General features: G+C 39.8%; 1 protein-coding gene across 7 annotated transcripts in view; it reads left to right on the forward strand.

Annotated features, from left to right (window-relative positions):
• Positions 1–16,716, forward strand: part of il1rapl1a (interleukin 1 receptor accessory protein-like 1a) — a 279,575-nt gene that overhangs the window by 170,476 nt on the left and 92,383 nt on the right. For 6 of the 7 annotated variants that reach the window (XM_044365095.1, XM_044365098.1, XM_044365096.1 and 3 more), the window contains 2 exons: positions 7,640–7,687; positions 14,999–15,284. In XM_044365095.1, the coding sequence (XP_044221030.1) occupies positions 7,640–7,687; positions 14,999–15,284 (334 nt within the window). The remainder of the gene's footprint in view (positions 1–7,639; positions 7,688–14,998; positions 15,285–16,716) is intronic. The other variant, XM_044365099.1, reaches the window with a different exon arrangement.

Genomic DNA, 16,716 nt, shown 5'->3' on the forward strand with positions numbered 1-16,716 from the left:
ATTAAATGCAAGCAGTAATTTATGATGTCGGCACATGCATGACAAATAAGCACATGATGTGGCGTTGTTAGAGCGTGATGCATTCATGGACAAAGATAGTATGTCTGTGTATTTATTCTGAATGTTTTTCATTGCTGCATGTTTACAAGGACCTTTTTTGTCATCTCACCACAGTTACCTTCATACTTTTCAGTTCAATGCTACATACGATGACATGAAATTGCATTTCCCAGGGTTTTGGTTGGAAAGTAGCATAATACAAAAGAAGTATTTAATATTTAAAGGAATTTAAAATTGAAGGTTTAAATTAGAATGTACAAATAATAGTGCAAGAAGAGCAATGCAATGAAATAAAATGAGTGATACGTTTATAGAGGCCCCCAGGAGAAGAATAAAAAAAATTAAATGAATAAAATAAAAGACGACAGTGTGCAAGTTCTGCTTAATATGCGTATAAGTATAGTACTTAGTGTAGATGTGCACCTTTGTGGTTTTATGAAATATTGGCAGTAAGATTGAACAGCAGAGTTGCAATTTTGTGTTTGCTGCTGTCTTCTGCTGGTTCCAGCACAAGCACATTCATTTAGAGAAGGGCTTTAATTGGACACAGAATCAGGGACAGGAATCTCAAGCTACATAAATAATTTAGGGGCGTCGGACAAGTCTGCCTATCTGACTGTTCTCTGTTTTTTCATCTTGCTTTTCTCTTCTCTTTCACTTGCTGTCTCTCGTTCCCACACATGCACGCAGGTGTGCAGGTGCATCAAAGCAAGCACAGACACATGCATACACACGCTGTACATGTTTCTCAGAAGCTGTAAGACTTTTTTTTCCCTTTGGCCATTAATCAGGAGATGAAATATTGGCACCAAATCACTTGAGGAAACTATTTTACTTACACACGAGACACAGGCTTGCATGCAAAAGCTGGCAAGCAAACACACATGCTCACATACAGTGTCTTTAAACTGGGGCGCTATCGTAATGGGGGTAATGATTTTTGCATTATTAATGAACCAGGCTTCATACTCATCTTAATTGAAAATGTCCTTTCATCTTCAACACTTGCTCATGCATCTTCTCTCTTAATATAAGTGCATGTAATAGTACATATACTGTAGAGGGAACATGCACTCACATATATAACCTGCACAAATTTCACATGTATACAGGCACACACACTGTTCAACTCCCAGCTCTTCTATCTCGCAACACTTTTTGCTGTCTTTTTATTTTCTGTTCTGGTCTGCTCTTTAACTAACAAAGACCACGCCACCTATAAATGCAAATTACCAGAATAATATTCGGGGAGTGAATTAGATTCAGGGATGCAGGGATGGAAGGCATCAAGATTTAGGGTTGGGATAAAATGAGGGTTGAGCGTAATGAAATGAGCAGAGGGTCAACTGAGAATTGATGACGGGTATACGCCGGAAGCTGTCGTGGCAACAAACCCACAGAGTGAGATTCGCAGTAGGGGCCATGTGTCAATGAGGCATCATAGCTCCATTGTCTCCCCTGTGGTTCCTGTAATGAGAAAGAGGGAGGTGAAGAAGCAGAAAAAGGGGGTTTGGGGAGACAGAGATGTCAGGAAGTTATCAAATCATACATTATACTGTGTTTGCTTTATACACATGTATGTGGATGTGTGCGTTGCTAAACCGTGCTGTTGTTTCAATGATTTATCTTGTTAAATAACTGGTCACTCTCTGCAGACCTCTGACCTTGTGAATGCACTGCTAGCAACTCGAGCAACAATATCAAAAGTGAGAGGAAAACAAGAGCGAACAGAGAAAGAAAATAGATTGGTGGAAAAGGGGCATGAAAGGACAAAGAGACGATGAAGTAAAATAGAAAAAAAAAAATCAGGTTTAGGTGGATGTGCAAATGAAACACCAGACACTTCAGTAAGGTGAGTGATATGAATAACAGGTTTTTATTGACCTGTTCAACTATGTGTTATCAGTCAATAACCAGCATGTCTTGACAGTTTACTTTCTTTAGAGGGCATGACAGTAAGAAAGTTTGAATAGAAACCACTTGAGCTCTGTGTGTGTGTGTGAGTGTGTGTGTGTTTATGATCATGGGCATAGTGCCTAGATCTAGGCCTAGGGCAGTTTGTCATTAACTCCTCTGGCCCTGAGTGCTGGCTCTCACTGGAAATGTCTCTTTCCTGACTGGATGGATGGGCCATTGCTTCCATCCCTCTCCCACCCTCTCTCTCATTGTCAATTCTCCTGCCATCACTTTGATTTAGCGTCACATTTCTTATTCATGCCCATGATTTTATGTATTCATTTTTTAAGACAAGAATTTCTTCTTATTTGGGGGTTCTATTTGTTTTAGAGGTCAAAATGAAGAGAATCACCAAAACCCTATCAACAAGAAAAACATTTTTAAAAAATTGGATTCTTTCACCTTCACCTTCAATTTCCCAATAAGTCACCATATTCGCCAGTTTTAAACATTCAATGAGAAAGACTTACCTAGCACACCAAAATACACAGAGATAGAAAAAAATTAAGACATAAGAGTTTTCCATAGAGACATGCATGCATACAGTATCACTAGGATGCTTAATGTCTCAGATGAATAAATCATCCCAATGTATTATGAAACATGGTAAATAATGAATATGCACATTGATGACTTAAGTAACACACCAGTTTAGATACAACTAACTTGACAGCCAAGTGAGACCGGTGCATACAACCATGAACACTGTGTGCTGTGGTCTGCATCAGAAAAACTCATATACCCATTACTGTTCAGCACCATGGATAGCTCCGCGGGATACAGCCTCAATGGAGTACAAATCTGAATTAAAGGGCTGACCTACAGAGATTGGCACAGTTAACCAGAACTCCAGTCTTAACCATTGGTAGTGTCTATTTAAGACCCAATTTCCTGTGTGTGTCCCTGTTTGCAGCTACATTGCACATTTTTGAGCTTTCTCCCCCCCAGGCTGTAAGTTAAATGCCTGGTAATAGAGGTCATGAGAAATGCTCATTCACAAACCCTGAGGATACAAAATCCAATGACCCAATAAACTTTTGAAGAGCCAGCTCAGTTTCAGCAAGTTTTTTTGGGGATGGGGGGTGGCTTAAGCAACACTGTCCCACCGGTGGGACACTTTAGCCTCTGTGGCATTATTTTCAGGATCATTTATACTCATTCTGACTTTTTGGTTGTAAAATTTAAGGGTTTACCTTCTAAATGACACCAGAGTTGTGACTGTAATCAGAAGGGTTGAAGAACAGTAACCTTCTTATTCTTGGTACATTTTTTCGGGCTTGTGCACAAAAGTTAGCGATCAAGGTGATGTGTTTTTCTCAATCTAGCTAGAAGAGCAAATGGAGAGAAAGTACAAATCGAGTGTATTAAAACACAAGGAGTGAGAGAGTACATCTTACCTCTCGTCTTGCTCATCCTGTCAACACAACCGCGATCATGATAGAACAGATAATGACCCTAACGTTACTGCTAGCACTACTAGCCTGCCTGCCGAGGCTTTGAATAAGATGGATTTTCAGTTTTGCATTTATAAGTGGTTCAGTCACCTGTTGACTGTGTGTGGTTTGAGAATGAGCTTAGAAGCTGTCTGCTTGCAAGAATTCATTCATGCATATAGAAAACAAGAGTGAGTAATTCGTGCATTTGATACATGCAGTGATACTTTTTGACATGAACAAGAACTCTTAAAGAATTAAGAAATATGTTCAAGTCATGTTTCTACAGTATGATATGTGCATTGCTTCTTTTTGATGAGAACATAAATATGCTGTCTAGATGCCATCCTAGAGTTTTCTAATTGAATGTGATCTGGTTTATTACATCACTATGAAACACTCTGAATTTAACTGACCTGTCTGATATTATAAGTGCTTAGTTTCAGATTTAATTTAGCTAACCTTGATAAATGGGTGGGGTCACAAGATGACAAAAAGTATAAAATAGAAAAAAGAGAGCAATTTCTGTTCAGATTTTTCTCTACTTGCACTGCTCTTTTCTTGGGAAATACTGAGCATTTTCACCTTTTCAAGTTACAAACATCCATAATTAGTCTTTATTAACTTAAATTATGGTTATGAAGGAATATTAGATTAATCTGCTGTTTAACTCCATGCTTACCGCATCTCGCCACCTGTCTGTGTCATTATCTATTGTGTTGTAAACTGTCTACTTTGTATGTGAATAGGCCTTGTATGTCAGGAAGAGTAGCAGGAGATGGGCCCAAATGCAGGACACAGGCAGTATGATTCTTTTATTTTAGCTCAAATGCAGGCAAAGAAAAACTGAATTGAACAGAACCAAACAACATAGAAACTCCTTTCTCCCGTGTTTCAGTTCAACTGAAATACTAACTGAACTAACGATGAGATGAGGTGCAGGTGGGGAGATGGGTGGAGAAACTCAAGTGAGGGGAATGAAGAGATGAAACAGGAGAACAGAACAGAATCTGATAGGCTGGGGAAAACACTGGGAAAAGGGCAGGGCTAATGAGGATGATGCAGGGCAGGTGAGGAAGGAAGAGTGGAGAGAAAAGCAGGCTGGGAACACAGGAGGAAAAACTCAGGGCAAACTGAAATCCGAAAACCCAGCTTACACATGAATATAACTTAAATACACAAGTCACACTGAGCAGAAACAGCAAACAAACCTGAACATAAAACTGACAACCTTATGGTCTTTAAAGAACTTTCAGTGAGATTCAATAAAATAGGCAAGCCAATAAAATTGTAAACAGTCTCCTGATTTAAAAGGTAGGTCTTAAGATGTTTCTTAAAGGAATTCACAGAAATTGCATGTTGAATATTTATGGGAGGCTGTTCCATAGTTTTGGTCCATAACAGGAAAAGGCTGTCTCTCCATGCTTTTCTATCTTGACTGTTGGTACATTTAGTGTTGTAGTGCTCATTGACTTAAGACAGCGCCTGGGTGTATAAAGAGATAATCGACAAAGTATGGAGGTGCTAAAGCATTCGGGGCCTTGTAAACTAGTAATAAAATTTTAAAATCGATTCTAAAAGAGACAGGGAGCCAGTGTAAAGATACTAAAATGAGTGTGATGTGTTCTCTTTTGCTTGTTTTGGTTAAAACTCTGGCAGCTGCGTTTTGTACCAGCTGAAGACTGTTTATTGATTTCTTCGGAAGTTCAATTAAAAAAGCATTGCAATAGTCAGGATGACAAAAGACGAGGGCATGAATCAATATCTTTGCATTGTAAAGTGCCAGGTACTGTATGGTCTAACTTTTGCAATATTTCTTAGGTGCAAACGAAAAAAGCTTTCTAAAAATTTAAGCTATGATCTATGGTGAGATGAATATTGGATGACAAGATGGTGTGCAGCATCCTAAAAAAGTCACATATACAATCTCACAAAGTGTGAGGGGGTCCACCATTTTCTCTGCAATTCTGAATTCCCACTGCACTGCAGTCCATGTCACTGTTAACTTAACTGTAAGCCTGAGGATGTGGAACGAGCTTCTCTCAGTACACATGTAGCCACCAGCTGCTGCCTTTTACCTGACAGCCAACTGCTTCACAATGAAGGCTTCCTGTTGAGTTTTTTTATATTTTATAAACATAGGCGGGCTTTAGGGGATGATTTTCTCGAAAGATGTGAAGTTTACAGAATGAATGAAAATAGTGATGATCATCAATATTGTAGTCGAGGTGTTTGGATTACCTGATTACTGAGAGCGCAGTTGTGTGTTTGTGAGCGGATTTAATGCCCTTGTTTTGTCATTCTTCCTCCTCTTTATTTTTGTGTCTTGGGCCCGAGAGAGGGAAGAGGGAGAGAGGAGCATGGGTGATAATGACTTGTCAAATTAGAAGTGATGGAACCTGCAGCGAGTGTAAACACAATTCGGAATGTTCAGATGACATTTTCCAAGCTGTATTTCTACTGGGGGAGATTAGGGGAGTGACAGCTCTGCCTGAATCTCATGGATCACAGCTGCACAATGGAGAACACTGGCACACACATACACAAACACACATACACATAAACACACCGAGAGAGTAGAAATTACTGGCATTTTAATACTACACAGCAGACTGACACCTGCGTAGACAAACAGACATTTGCCCACAGAGAAACACATGTGCACACACACCTCGCATTTGGAAATCTTGTGATTTGAAATGCTTCTCCTCCTCCAGGCTTTTCTTCCTTTTCATGGTCCAAGGGGCTTGGCTCAGCCAGCCAGGCTGTGTATGAATGCATGTCCATGTAGCCTGCCCACACCCCGTCAGCATGATGGATGTTGTTCACACACAGCCTTGACTTTATAACTTATAGGGACTTAATTTGCATGTGTTTCCATCGCTAGTAAAACTGCATATGATGTAGGAGCGCCATAGACTTTTTCGCTGTTAACATATTAGTGGCTCCTGTTTCTATGTGTTCTATTTTACGCATGGCCATCCTCCTCAGCACAGCAGCAGCCATGAACGGTCTTGCTCATTTCCCAACTTCGCCTATGAAATAAAGAGCCATTTACGAGGAACAATGTCCCGGCCACCACATCTCCCTCTATCCTGCCCCCACTATTGGAGAGATACTATTGAGAGTCCCGAGCGCATCAATTTGGGTCTCAAATGACTTTCTCCAGCTGGCCAAATCCTGACAAGCTTTCTGTTCTCCTTAAAAAGAGCCCTTTATCATCAAGAGAAAGGAAGAAAGGATGACTGAGAGAGAGAGAGAGAGAGAGAGAGAGAGAGAGAGAGCGAGAGAGAGAGAGAGAGAGAGAGAGAGAGAGAGAGAGAGAGAGAGGAAAGTCAAAAAGCTAATGTCTCAGTGACACCCTTTCTCACACAACAGGGGAAATTTCTGTTCTATAACGGGTTCTGGTTAATTTGAAGTCAATTGGAGAGTTATTAAAAGGATCTGAGTGAGCTGTGCTGAACTTGGTCAAGGGCAACAAACCCACCCTGGTTTCTGTATGAAACAATAGAAACAGGACTGTCACTTTCAGGCAAACTTGAAAGTCAATATGATTTGCCTATAAACTACTTGTACATTTGGACTGAATATATCTTCCATCCTATTTTACTTTTTGAAGTTATTTTAGCTACAAATACCTTCAGTTCTCTTCTGAACACCTGCTTAGATTCTGTGGGGTAAATCTCATTGTTGAGGATTTACTGCAGTTTTGCTGTACAGTAGGTATTGTTTTTGGTTTATCTCTCAAAGCGTCATGTTGCCTTTGAAATTACTCTGCCAATATGTATGCAAATGCCAACATCTACTTTCAGGAATTAGATTTTCTTCATTTCCCTACTGTTCCTATATCCGTTTCTATGGTCCTCAGGTGCAGGTTCAGTAGTTTAATGTAACGCTGTTGTGCATTGCAGCACAATTTGCAGTGCATGCACTACAAATAATGTCTGGATGAAAAAATAATAAAGCCAGATGCAGAGAAGTGGAAGCTCTGATTTCATTCACACACAGTAAGATATGATGAGTGGAGGTCATCAGATGAGCATATCTCATGTAATCATGTGGACATACACACAGGGTCTGTTTTCTAAGCAGATCTAAATGGGAATAATGCCCTCAATTTACTGTATAGTGAACAAGCAACTAGTTTAGTATTTGAGTTATTCATGTCTTTATTTTTGTATTTTCTACAGTCTCAGGGTGGGCCTTGTTTAACCTTGCAGTTCCCAATTTTCCTACAGGTAAGAAACAAGAGATTTTTTATGTTTAAATCAGGGGTAAGGCTATATAATATATTTTATATTGGTGGTAAACCCAGAAAATCTTTCACTTATTAAGTGTAAAAGATGTGTTACAGACACAAGGCATAATATGGAACATATTCACATTATAGTGAATCAGCCAAAGTGGAATTAACACATTTCCAAAAGGTTGAGGTAATATGATACTTCTAAAACATGTTGAAGAACATCCCCAGGACATTACCAGAGCAGAATGGGCTGATATAATCAAAGGTCAAACATATTTTGCAGCATCTCTATGGTGTAAAATACTCTCAGCTATGTGAACTTTGTATTTTCTGTGAGTTATGGTGAGGGAAGCTACTATACAGGGGAAATGAGGTGGAATTGATTACAGGCAGGTATAAAGGCAGATTTCAACCAACAAGATAAAAGGGCTTTAAAAGAACCAAATTCAGGGTAAATTACTCAATATTTCTTTGAACAATCAGCAAAAGCAGCAAAAATTGGGCTACAATAGCCAGCCCCCCAGCAGTGGGAACATGTTCCAAGGCTGGCATTAGGCTGATCAGCTTGGGGTTGTGTCAGTGGGTAGCTGTATGGCAGCAGGCATGGCAGACTTGCTGCTTGTTTGATTTGCATATGCAGCCTTCACATCACATCCAATCAAAGTTTCACATTCCCCCTTCTCTGTGTTTGCTCTTACAGTCCTTAATTATAATAACATTTTCCACACACTTGATAGAGTTCAAACTCAAGTGTCAATGTCGATAGTTTAGTACAAATTTTTGCAGATGGGCCTAGAGATGGACAGTTGTTTCATCAGCCGATATTTTGGCTCAAAGCAAGATAACTACTACTGCTAAACAACTACTGACCAGATGGTATGAAATTTGGTATGGATAATTATTTTCACATTACAGACAAGTGTACAGTAAACCCAACAAACAATCCAGGAAGCTTAAGGAATATGTAGTTAATAAAATGATTTCCACATAAATTAGAATAAAACATAAACATAAAATTGTTTTTGCTGATTGGTTTCTGTGTCTGATATATTTTTTACAGAAGGCATTAACACCTTAAAATCACTGTATACAATTAAAGAAGAATAAAATATTTACTAATATTAATATGTTGACAGTATCAGATGTGGTATATGGGGGGAAATTTGTCTCTTTATTACATTCATTATTCAGTCATGATAGAAAGAGACAAAGCGAAAGGTAGAATTATACAAGTAGAATATCATTCTCTCTGTAACGCTGTTTTTTGTATAGACAGCAAAGGTAGTGCACCACCATCTTTAGAGAGAAATTATCAGTATTGGTCCACATTTGCATATAAATGAACAGTGGTGAACTGTCAGTGAGGGAGAATGATTTGGAGACAGAGAAATTTGGAGTGGCACAGCACAGAGGGGGAGATTAAAAAGACACAGAAAGTTTCATATAGTGTAGGTACAAAGACAAGCAGAAAGACTGGGGGGTGTTAAACGCAAATATTAATACACAGCCCTGCTTCAGTTAGACATATAATGTGTAATACATGAGTGCATCATTTATATAAGATAACTTTTCGGTTGACATATAACATATGAGGTGCTGACTTATTATTTAAAAGAATGATAAATTATTTGTCATTTGTCAACACAAAAAAGGTTTGGTATTAAAGTTGCAATACACACCATTCAACCACTAGATGTCGCACTATAGCACCAGCATCTCAGACTAAAGCAAATGTGCACGTCGTTTACTCAATAAAGTTGGGGGGAAAAAAAGAAAGAAAGCAGTCCCTGAACCAACAGCTCTGTTAGTGCATTGCCTATTTCTCGCCTCAAATGTTTTGAGAATTGTATTTTACCTGACTGTTTAGCTGTAATTTGAGAAAGTTTGTGATGCAGCCGCCATCTTGAAAATGGACGCGGAGGACACGGAGGGACTCACATGCACTACTATGCACACTCACATGCACTAACATGCATGCATGGCCGGACCGGCTACCAAAACAAAGAACAGAGAAGCTTGGATAACAACACACGTAGAGGGATTGTGACTTTATTCTCTGCTTAGGTCACCATTACTTCATGATATCTTTACATAGAAAACAGTTGTTTGCTGACATCTAGTGAGGCTAGATGTAATTTATTGCAACTTTAATGTTAATTCAGGTCATGTCAGTTCCTGTTACAACAGATCCCTAATGGACCGGTGAAAGATCAGAACAAAGCCAGGCCACATTAACTGTCTGTTCTGTTGTGGATCCCAGACAACAAAGATGGATGACACTAAAGCTTATTTTCCTTATCAGTCTGTAATTTTTTTTCTAACATTTTTATCATAATCCAAACTGAATCCTGCAGCAAATTACATTTCAACTTCTAAGACCTTGGGCTGTAATTGTGCTTACACAATCCAATTTTTTGTCGTCTCTGAACTTAATCAATTGGCACGGCAATTACCATGGAAGTATTTACATGAATTGATCTGATATGGTGTTATGTATATGAGCTTCATGGATGGCAATAAGAATGACTATTTTCATGAGCAATATAACAAGGTTTTGAAAAATTTCATTCAATTTTCATTCATGTGCCACAAATGCTGGCTCATTCACAGTTGTGGCTAGTCAGCTGATAGAGAGGTTGGCAATGGCATGACTGGGAATGATGAGGAAAATGCAGCACAGACTGTGCCAAGTTCAAGGTATTTACCCCCGAAATAGCCTATAATAGCCTACAAACGTATATAATGATTGTCCAGCTTTTTACTGAATCACATGGTTCCCTCGTGGTCTGGTACTAAATGTTCTTGTCTGCAGACTGGGGTCAGGGAGCCTCTGGTTTACATCAACTTGTTTGCAGCCAGGCTCTCTTGATAGCTTTTTCAATGAAGACAAGGCCCAGTAGCACCCTATTATACATTCACAGCCAGTCAGTGCATCTGTGGGAGTTTACTTCCTATAGAAAGCTATCACTGACCAATCTTGATGGACTTGGGTTCTGTCCAGTCACAAACAAGCATTGTTGTCCCTACCTTTCCTGTTTGTGGTTTGCGTTTTGTGCTTTGTTAAATGTTTTTTTGTGTTTTATGAAATGTGTTTTGACCCTCAGGGCCACTTTAGTATTTGACTGAATTACAGTAACACAGGATCCGCCCAGGATAGATCCTTTGATCCATTTGGAGGCCTACTGGTATAGGCTGTAAATTCAAATTCAAGGCATGGACAGGGACTTGCAGTGTAACTGTTGGCTGAAGAGACTAAGCCAGTGATTTACAAAGACAGCTTGGGTTCAACAGGTGAAAACTTGGTCCTTGATCTGCACTTTAACTAATCTTGAGGCTAAAGTGAAGAGAGATAGAGAGAGAAACACACATGGACAAAGTGATGAGCCTATAATAGAGCAAGTTGTGATAAGAGGCTAATCCAAGAATGTTTTTATGCACATTTACTACTCTGTACAGTATATCTATGTTATTATCACGCATTACTTCAGTACAGATCTACAATCATAATGTGCGCAGTGCAGGAGAATCATATGTAATTTGATGAAAGATTATGGATGGTATTTTTATCTTGTACCGAGGCTTCCTAGTGCAGTGAACCATTTACGATAGATTCTGCACAATTACCTTTAGGGTCAGAACAGCTCTAAGCCACGATGGAGCCCGACATCCACGGACACCTAGTACATAATTAGCCTTTGCCAAGAATATATAGGTGAATTTCCATAGTTGATTAAGTTGGTCATTACTTTGCCTCCATGGTTAGACAAGATTTTTGTTCTATAAGATAATAATAATCTGTTTCGTACAAAAAATTAACTACAGAATACTGAATGAAGACAGAAATATTCACTGTTGTCCCAAAGATCAATTAGAAAACATAAAATAGGCAATGGAGGACAAAAAAACAAAATCAAGTGAGGAGGAATGAGTCGGCTGGGTAGGGATAGAGATGGAGTTATGTACATAGAGTGGGTGTAAATTGAGGAGGAGAGCAAGAGAATGAGAGAGACAGAAAGTTATTAAGAGTCCTTATCCACATATAGATCATTGACTGTCTTTGTGGCCTGCGAGAACCCTGCCGCCCACCCAACATCTGATAATTACACTTCATTAGGAGAGCAGGTAGTGATGAGGAAAGAGAGGGCAACTACTGAGGGCGACTTGAGAGCGAGTGAGAGACATGTAAGTAGGAAAGAGGAGAGAGGCACAATGGAGTGATATAGCATTGTGAAGGGATAATGTGAATTTGATTATAGGGGGAAAGAAAAGCAGGAGTTGACTTAGATGACACGTAGCTCACTCTGTGATTGTGTGTGTGTGTATTGTGGGTGTTGTGAATGTGCATTTGTTTTTGTGTGTGTGTGTGTGACTCCATGAGTGTTTATGCGTGTACATGGGTAAATTTATTCTAGCTCAGGGCTCTTTATTTATTGCCTTGGTTTAGTGTCACTCAAAGATAGACAGGTCTGCCCAGACACAGAATGTAATAAGGGTCTGTGAGGCACACACACATCCTGTAGCTTGACATTCCCCCCCTTGCTATTTCCTTGCACTGTCCATACCTATGCCCTACACGTCATGTGATGTAGCAGTGTGAGGGCATCAGCAGCAGCAGAGTGTAGCACTAGCCCGTAAAAGAGTGCTGCAGCTTAACAGTGCTGCAGTAAGATTCACTGGGGCAGTTTCCTTCAGTCTGACAGCCATGTGGGAATGTGTCTATACAGAAATGTCCTTTACATTATGGGCTTGTCTAAGAGTGGCTGAACAGGATCACTACAAAAGGTGCGATGTCCCAGAGGTGCAGGGAGGACAAGGGAGAGATCTTGTGTTTGTGTGTGTAGATGTGTATGTGCTGTCCGCAGAGAGAGTGAGAGGTGGGGACTGCAGTATTCCTCCAGCGGGAAGCATTGATTTTCCAGCCCAGCATGGGGATGTGGGAAATGTCAGCCTCTAATTGAGTTGATAAAACCGTTTTGAGTTTCAGACGTAAATATGGTTTCCCCCCACACAAAAGGCCACCGCATTAGACAACTCCCATTGGGAGGTCTGTAAGGAATGAAAGGTCTCCTTGTTGTGCGTGTGATTTTGTGTGTGTGTTTACATGCGCACACCCTTATGCATGCAAAGTTGTTTGCACAGTCAGACGATATTTAAATGTTTCTCGGACAACACACGTCCGTCAGTGAAAGCAAGTGAAAGGCACTGAATAAAATGTTTGTTTGACTGTGAATCGGGATACAAGCTTGTTAGAATAAACAGTCGTTGCTGTGGCAGAGAGGGCAGAAACAGAGAGAGCGAGGCAGAGGTCATATCCATTAGAGGTGTCGAGGGTGAATAAAGAAGAGGCTGAATGAAACCTCCACTGTCCCTGATGATTACCAGATTGATATGCAGAGAGAGCAAGGGACTTACTGGCTGCTTTCAATGGAAAATCATCCTAATGTCAGTGGATGAGTAGTTGTCTATGGTTTAATGTTTCTTTGATGATTATCTCTGTTAAAAGATGATACATGCATGGAATGGAAGTGAATCATGCAATCAGATTTTGTTTTTTGCTGTGATTTTTTAACACTCTAAACAAAAAAATACAGCTTGTTTGCTGGAATTAAAATTGTTAATAGTGTTTATTACTTCAAGATATGTGACAGTTGTGTAATCAGGTTTAAAGTTGTGAGAAGTGAATGCGAGCCTGTTTGTATCTATAGGGGCCCTGCTCTCATTATTAGGAGCGATAATTAGACAGGGTTTCACACATTACGCTCCGCACTCACACTTTGTGTTTCTCTCACATTCATATATAAGCACACACACATTTGTAGCTAAGCCCACTGGTAATTAACAGACATAATTAGGCAGACAACCATTCGTATAGGGAATGCACACTCATGCAAACATACACACACACACACACACACACACACACACACACACACACACACACACACACACACACACACACAAAGACACACATTACTTCCCTGGTAATTAAGAGTATTAATTACAAGCATAGCTGTCCCTGTGAGGCTCTGTATCACTCACAGACTGGCACGCAGCAGGGTTCTTATTACTTTATCTCACCACACCATCACCACTTCTGTCTCTCAATCCCTCTGGTTACACATACACACACATGTACTCCCAATTATGCACCTGCTGGATAAACAAATGATAGCCAAGTAGTCAGAGACTGATAGCTGGCCATAGGTTAACCTCTAGTAGCTTGGTAATTGGGAGAGATCTACTAACTGTAGTGTGCCTGAGGGGCTGCGCCATTGTCTATGATTTTTGTCAAATGTCTTTTCAGCTGCTCTATGCCTCCCTTTTTTCTCTTGTGCACTTTATTAGGAGCTGAAGTATATATTTCAAAATTAGGCCAGGAAGAGATATAGTTTCTGTCTGTATTGCACGTGTTAGCTTGTGATTTTATTTGTAAAATGAGCTACTCTACTTCCACTGTACTATGCACACTAACCTAGTTGGACATGTAGGCCAACCTCTCAGTCCAGTCAGGGTTAAGAGTACAGTAGCATGCAGTATGTAGAAAAAAGATGATCACTCTGGATTAAAACTGTGAGACAAAGAGCCTAAGGAAAATATATCTGTTCATGGAGCTGTTAGACAAGAAACACGCCTTCCTTTAAGAGCTTGAGGCGTATTCCTAGTTAATGAACTAGCCGTGCACTTTGTGGCAGTGAAGCTGTGGCGCATCCTCGGCACTTGGAGGAGTCTGACATCACTTTCCCAAATGTCACAGTGGTTGCGTGTTTGGATATTGCAGGGAAACGTCTAAGCTGTCTCTGCAGAGGCCAAGGTGGCACACATGCTCTGAATGTGTGAGCAACCTCAAGGTAGTGAGAGGAGAGCAGAGGAGATAGGTGTCTACTACAGGCATTGCACTGTGAAGTTGCAATCCTCCACAAGCTCAACATAATATGGAGTAAAAAAGACATTAATATTCATACAATATGAAACAGTTTTATACTTGCATACTGTACACAGCTTAGTGTTTTGTGACTAATACAGCTATCTTAGGGAGTGTTTTATAATAAGTAAGAGGAGGATTATTGTAGGTGGTTTATGACCTGGTAATCTTTATCCCTCTCATATGTTCTTGTGAAGTAACGTGAAGATGCATACTATTGTTTTATTATTGTGCAGTAAATATATTACTATATGTTGTAATCACACTGCAACCAATTCGTCTCATACATGTATGTGCTCATACATATTTTATTATCTTTTAATCCCTCACATGTTAGTAATGTGTTGATGAATGTCTCTTTCTCTTTCTGTTTCTTTGCAGTGGATGGCTGTACAGATTGGTCAGTGGACTATCTAAAGTACCGGGTGCTACAGGGTGAGCCGGTGCGGCTAAAGTGTGCTCTGTTCTATGGTTATATCCGGGCAAACTACAGCCAGGCACAGAGTGTGGGCCTCAGCCTCATGTGGTACCGCAGCTCCGGCCTTGGCCACAGTGACTTTGAGGAGCCCATTTCTTTCGATGGCGTGCGCATGAGCAAGGAGGAGGACGCCATCTGGTTCAGACCTGCTGACCTCCAGGATGTGGGCCTCTATTCCTGTGTCTTACGGTAAGATGGAGGGAAAAGAATGTATGCTGGGGGATGATGCATTTAAAATGCTTTTTACAGTAACAAGCAGAGGTGGATTTGGTGATTTGGGGGCCCTAGGCAAACTCAGACATGGGGCTTCTGTCATGCCTTATTTTCACTCTTTCTTTAAATGTTGGCCACAGCAAAAGAAGAAATCAAAACATTACTTAAGTATAAACACACTGTAAAACACTTGAAAACCTTCAAAATTGTACATAGAGAGGGCTGAATCCCTCCTAGTAGCAGTGCAATAGATGTATACAGTTAAAATGAAAATAATCTTAGATTAGGATTTTAGATACAAAATATATCAACTGATATAATATGATGGATTATTATAGATGAAACTAACCAGCTTTATAGTTATATATAAGCTTATAAGTTATATAATATAGTTTTGCTATAGTGAAATTATATTTTTCTCAAAGAAATAGTTTGATATTTTGGAGAAAATGTTTATACACTGTCTTGCTGAGTTAGAAGAGAAGATTCACCCTTTTCCCCAGTTTTTCCAAAGTTCAAAAGTACGCCTAACATATGGTGTGTTGTATCATTGTTTAGTCTGCCCATAAACAGAACTTGTGCGACGTAATGTGCTGCAACGTGATTTAACTAGCTGTTTCGGTTTTCCAGTCTTTATGCTCAGCAGCTAATCTTCTCCCAGCTCTAGCTCCATAAGGCACAGACTTCAGAGTATTGATCTTCTCCTCTAACTCTCGGAAAGAAAGCAAATAAGCATATGTCCTTAAAGGTAATCCCTCTTAATAAACATACATGAACATAAATCTTAGTTAAATCAACAATGCAAAATACCACATTGGGGTCAGGGTGTTGCAGGAGCTACGTCAGCAAACGACGTTGGCGTGAGCATAATCTGTACACGTGCATGAATATGATTGGATGTTACTAGTTATACAGCTGTGAATGAGCCAATGATTGCGAAGTGGCAAGTGGCAATATGTGGACAAAGAGAGATAACTGTATACAAACACAAGTAAAAGCACAAACACACACATACACACACACACTTTAGTGGGCCGTTGCAGAGAGACCCTTCCTAATACAAGATGCATAATTATGTGGCAGTAACTTATTAACCTTTGCAGTGGAGAACATCCCTCAATAAACGGCTCATTGCAGCTCTTCATTTCAGAGAGTTTTTTAATAAACCCAGTTGAAGGCCTCTTAAAGACCCGGAGAGGCTTTCAGAATACATGGAGTGTGACCGGGGGGAGAATGTTTGTGTGCAACGATACCCCAGTCTATACTGTATTTCATTATTGTACTCTGTAGCACTAATCTGGTAGAAATGCTTCCCAGACAATGTGTTACTGTAAATTAATATTGTCTTTGATTATTGACTGTTTCTTCTAACAATGCTTTGCTCATATTCAAATGCCGTGTTTGAAAT

This window comes from Thunnus albacares, chromosome 11 (assembly GCF_914725855.1).
Source record: "Thunnus albacares chromosome 11, fThuAlb1.1, whole genome shotgun sequence".
NCBI classification, from domain to species: Eukaryota; Metazoa; Chordata; class Actinopteri; order Scombriformes; family Scombridae; genus Thunnus; species Thunnus albacares.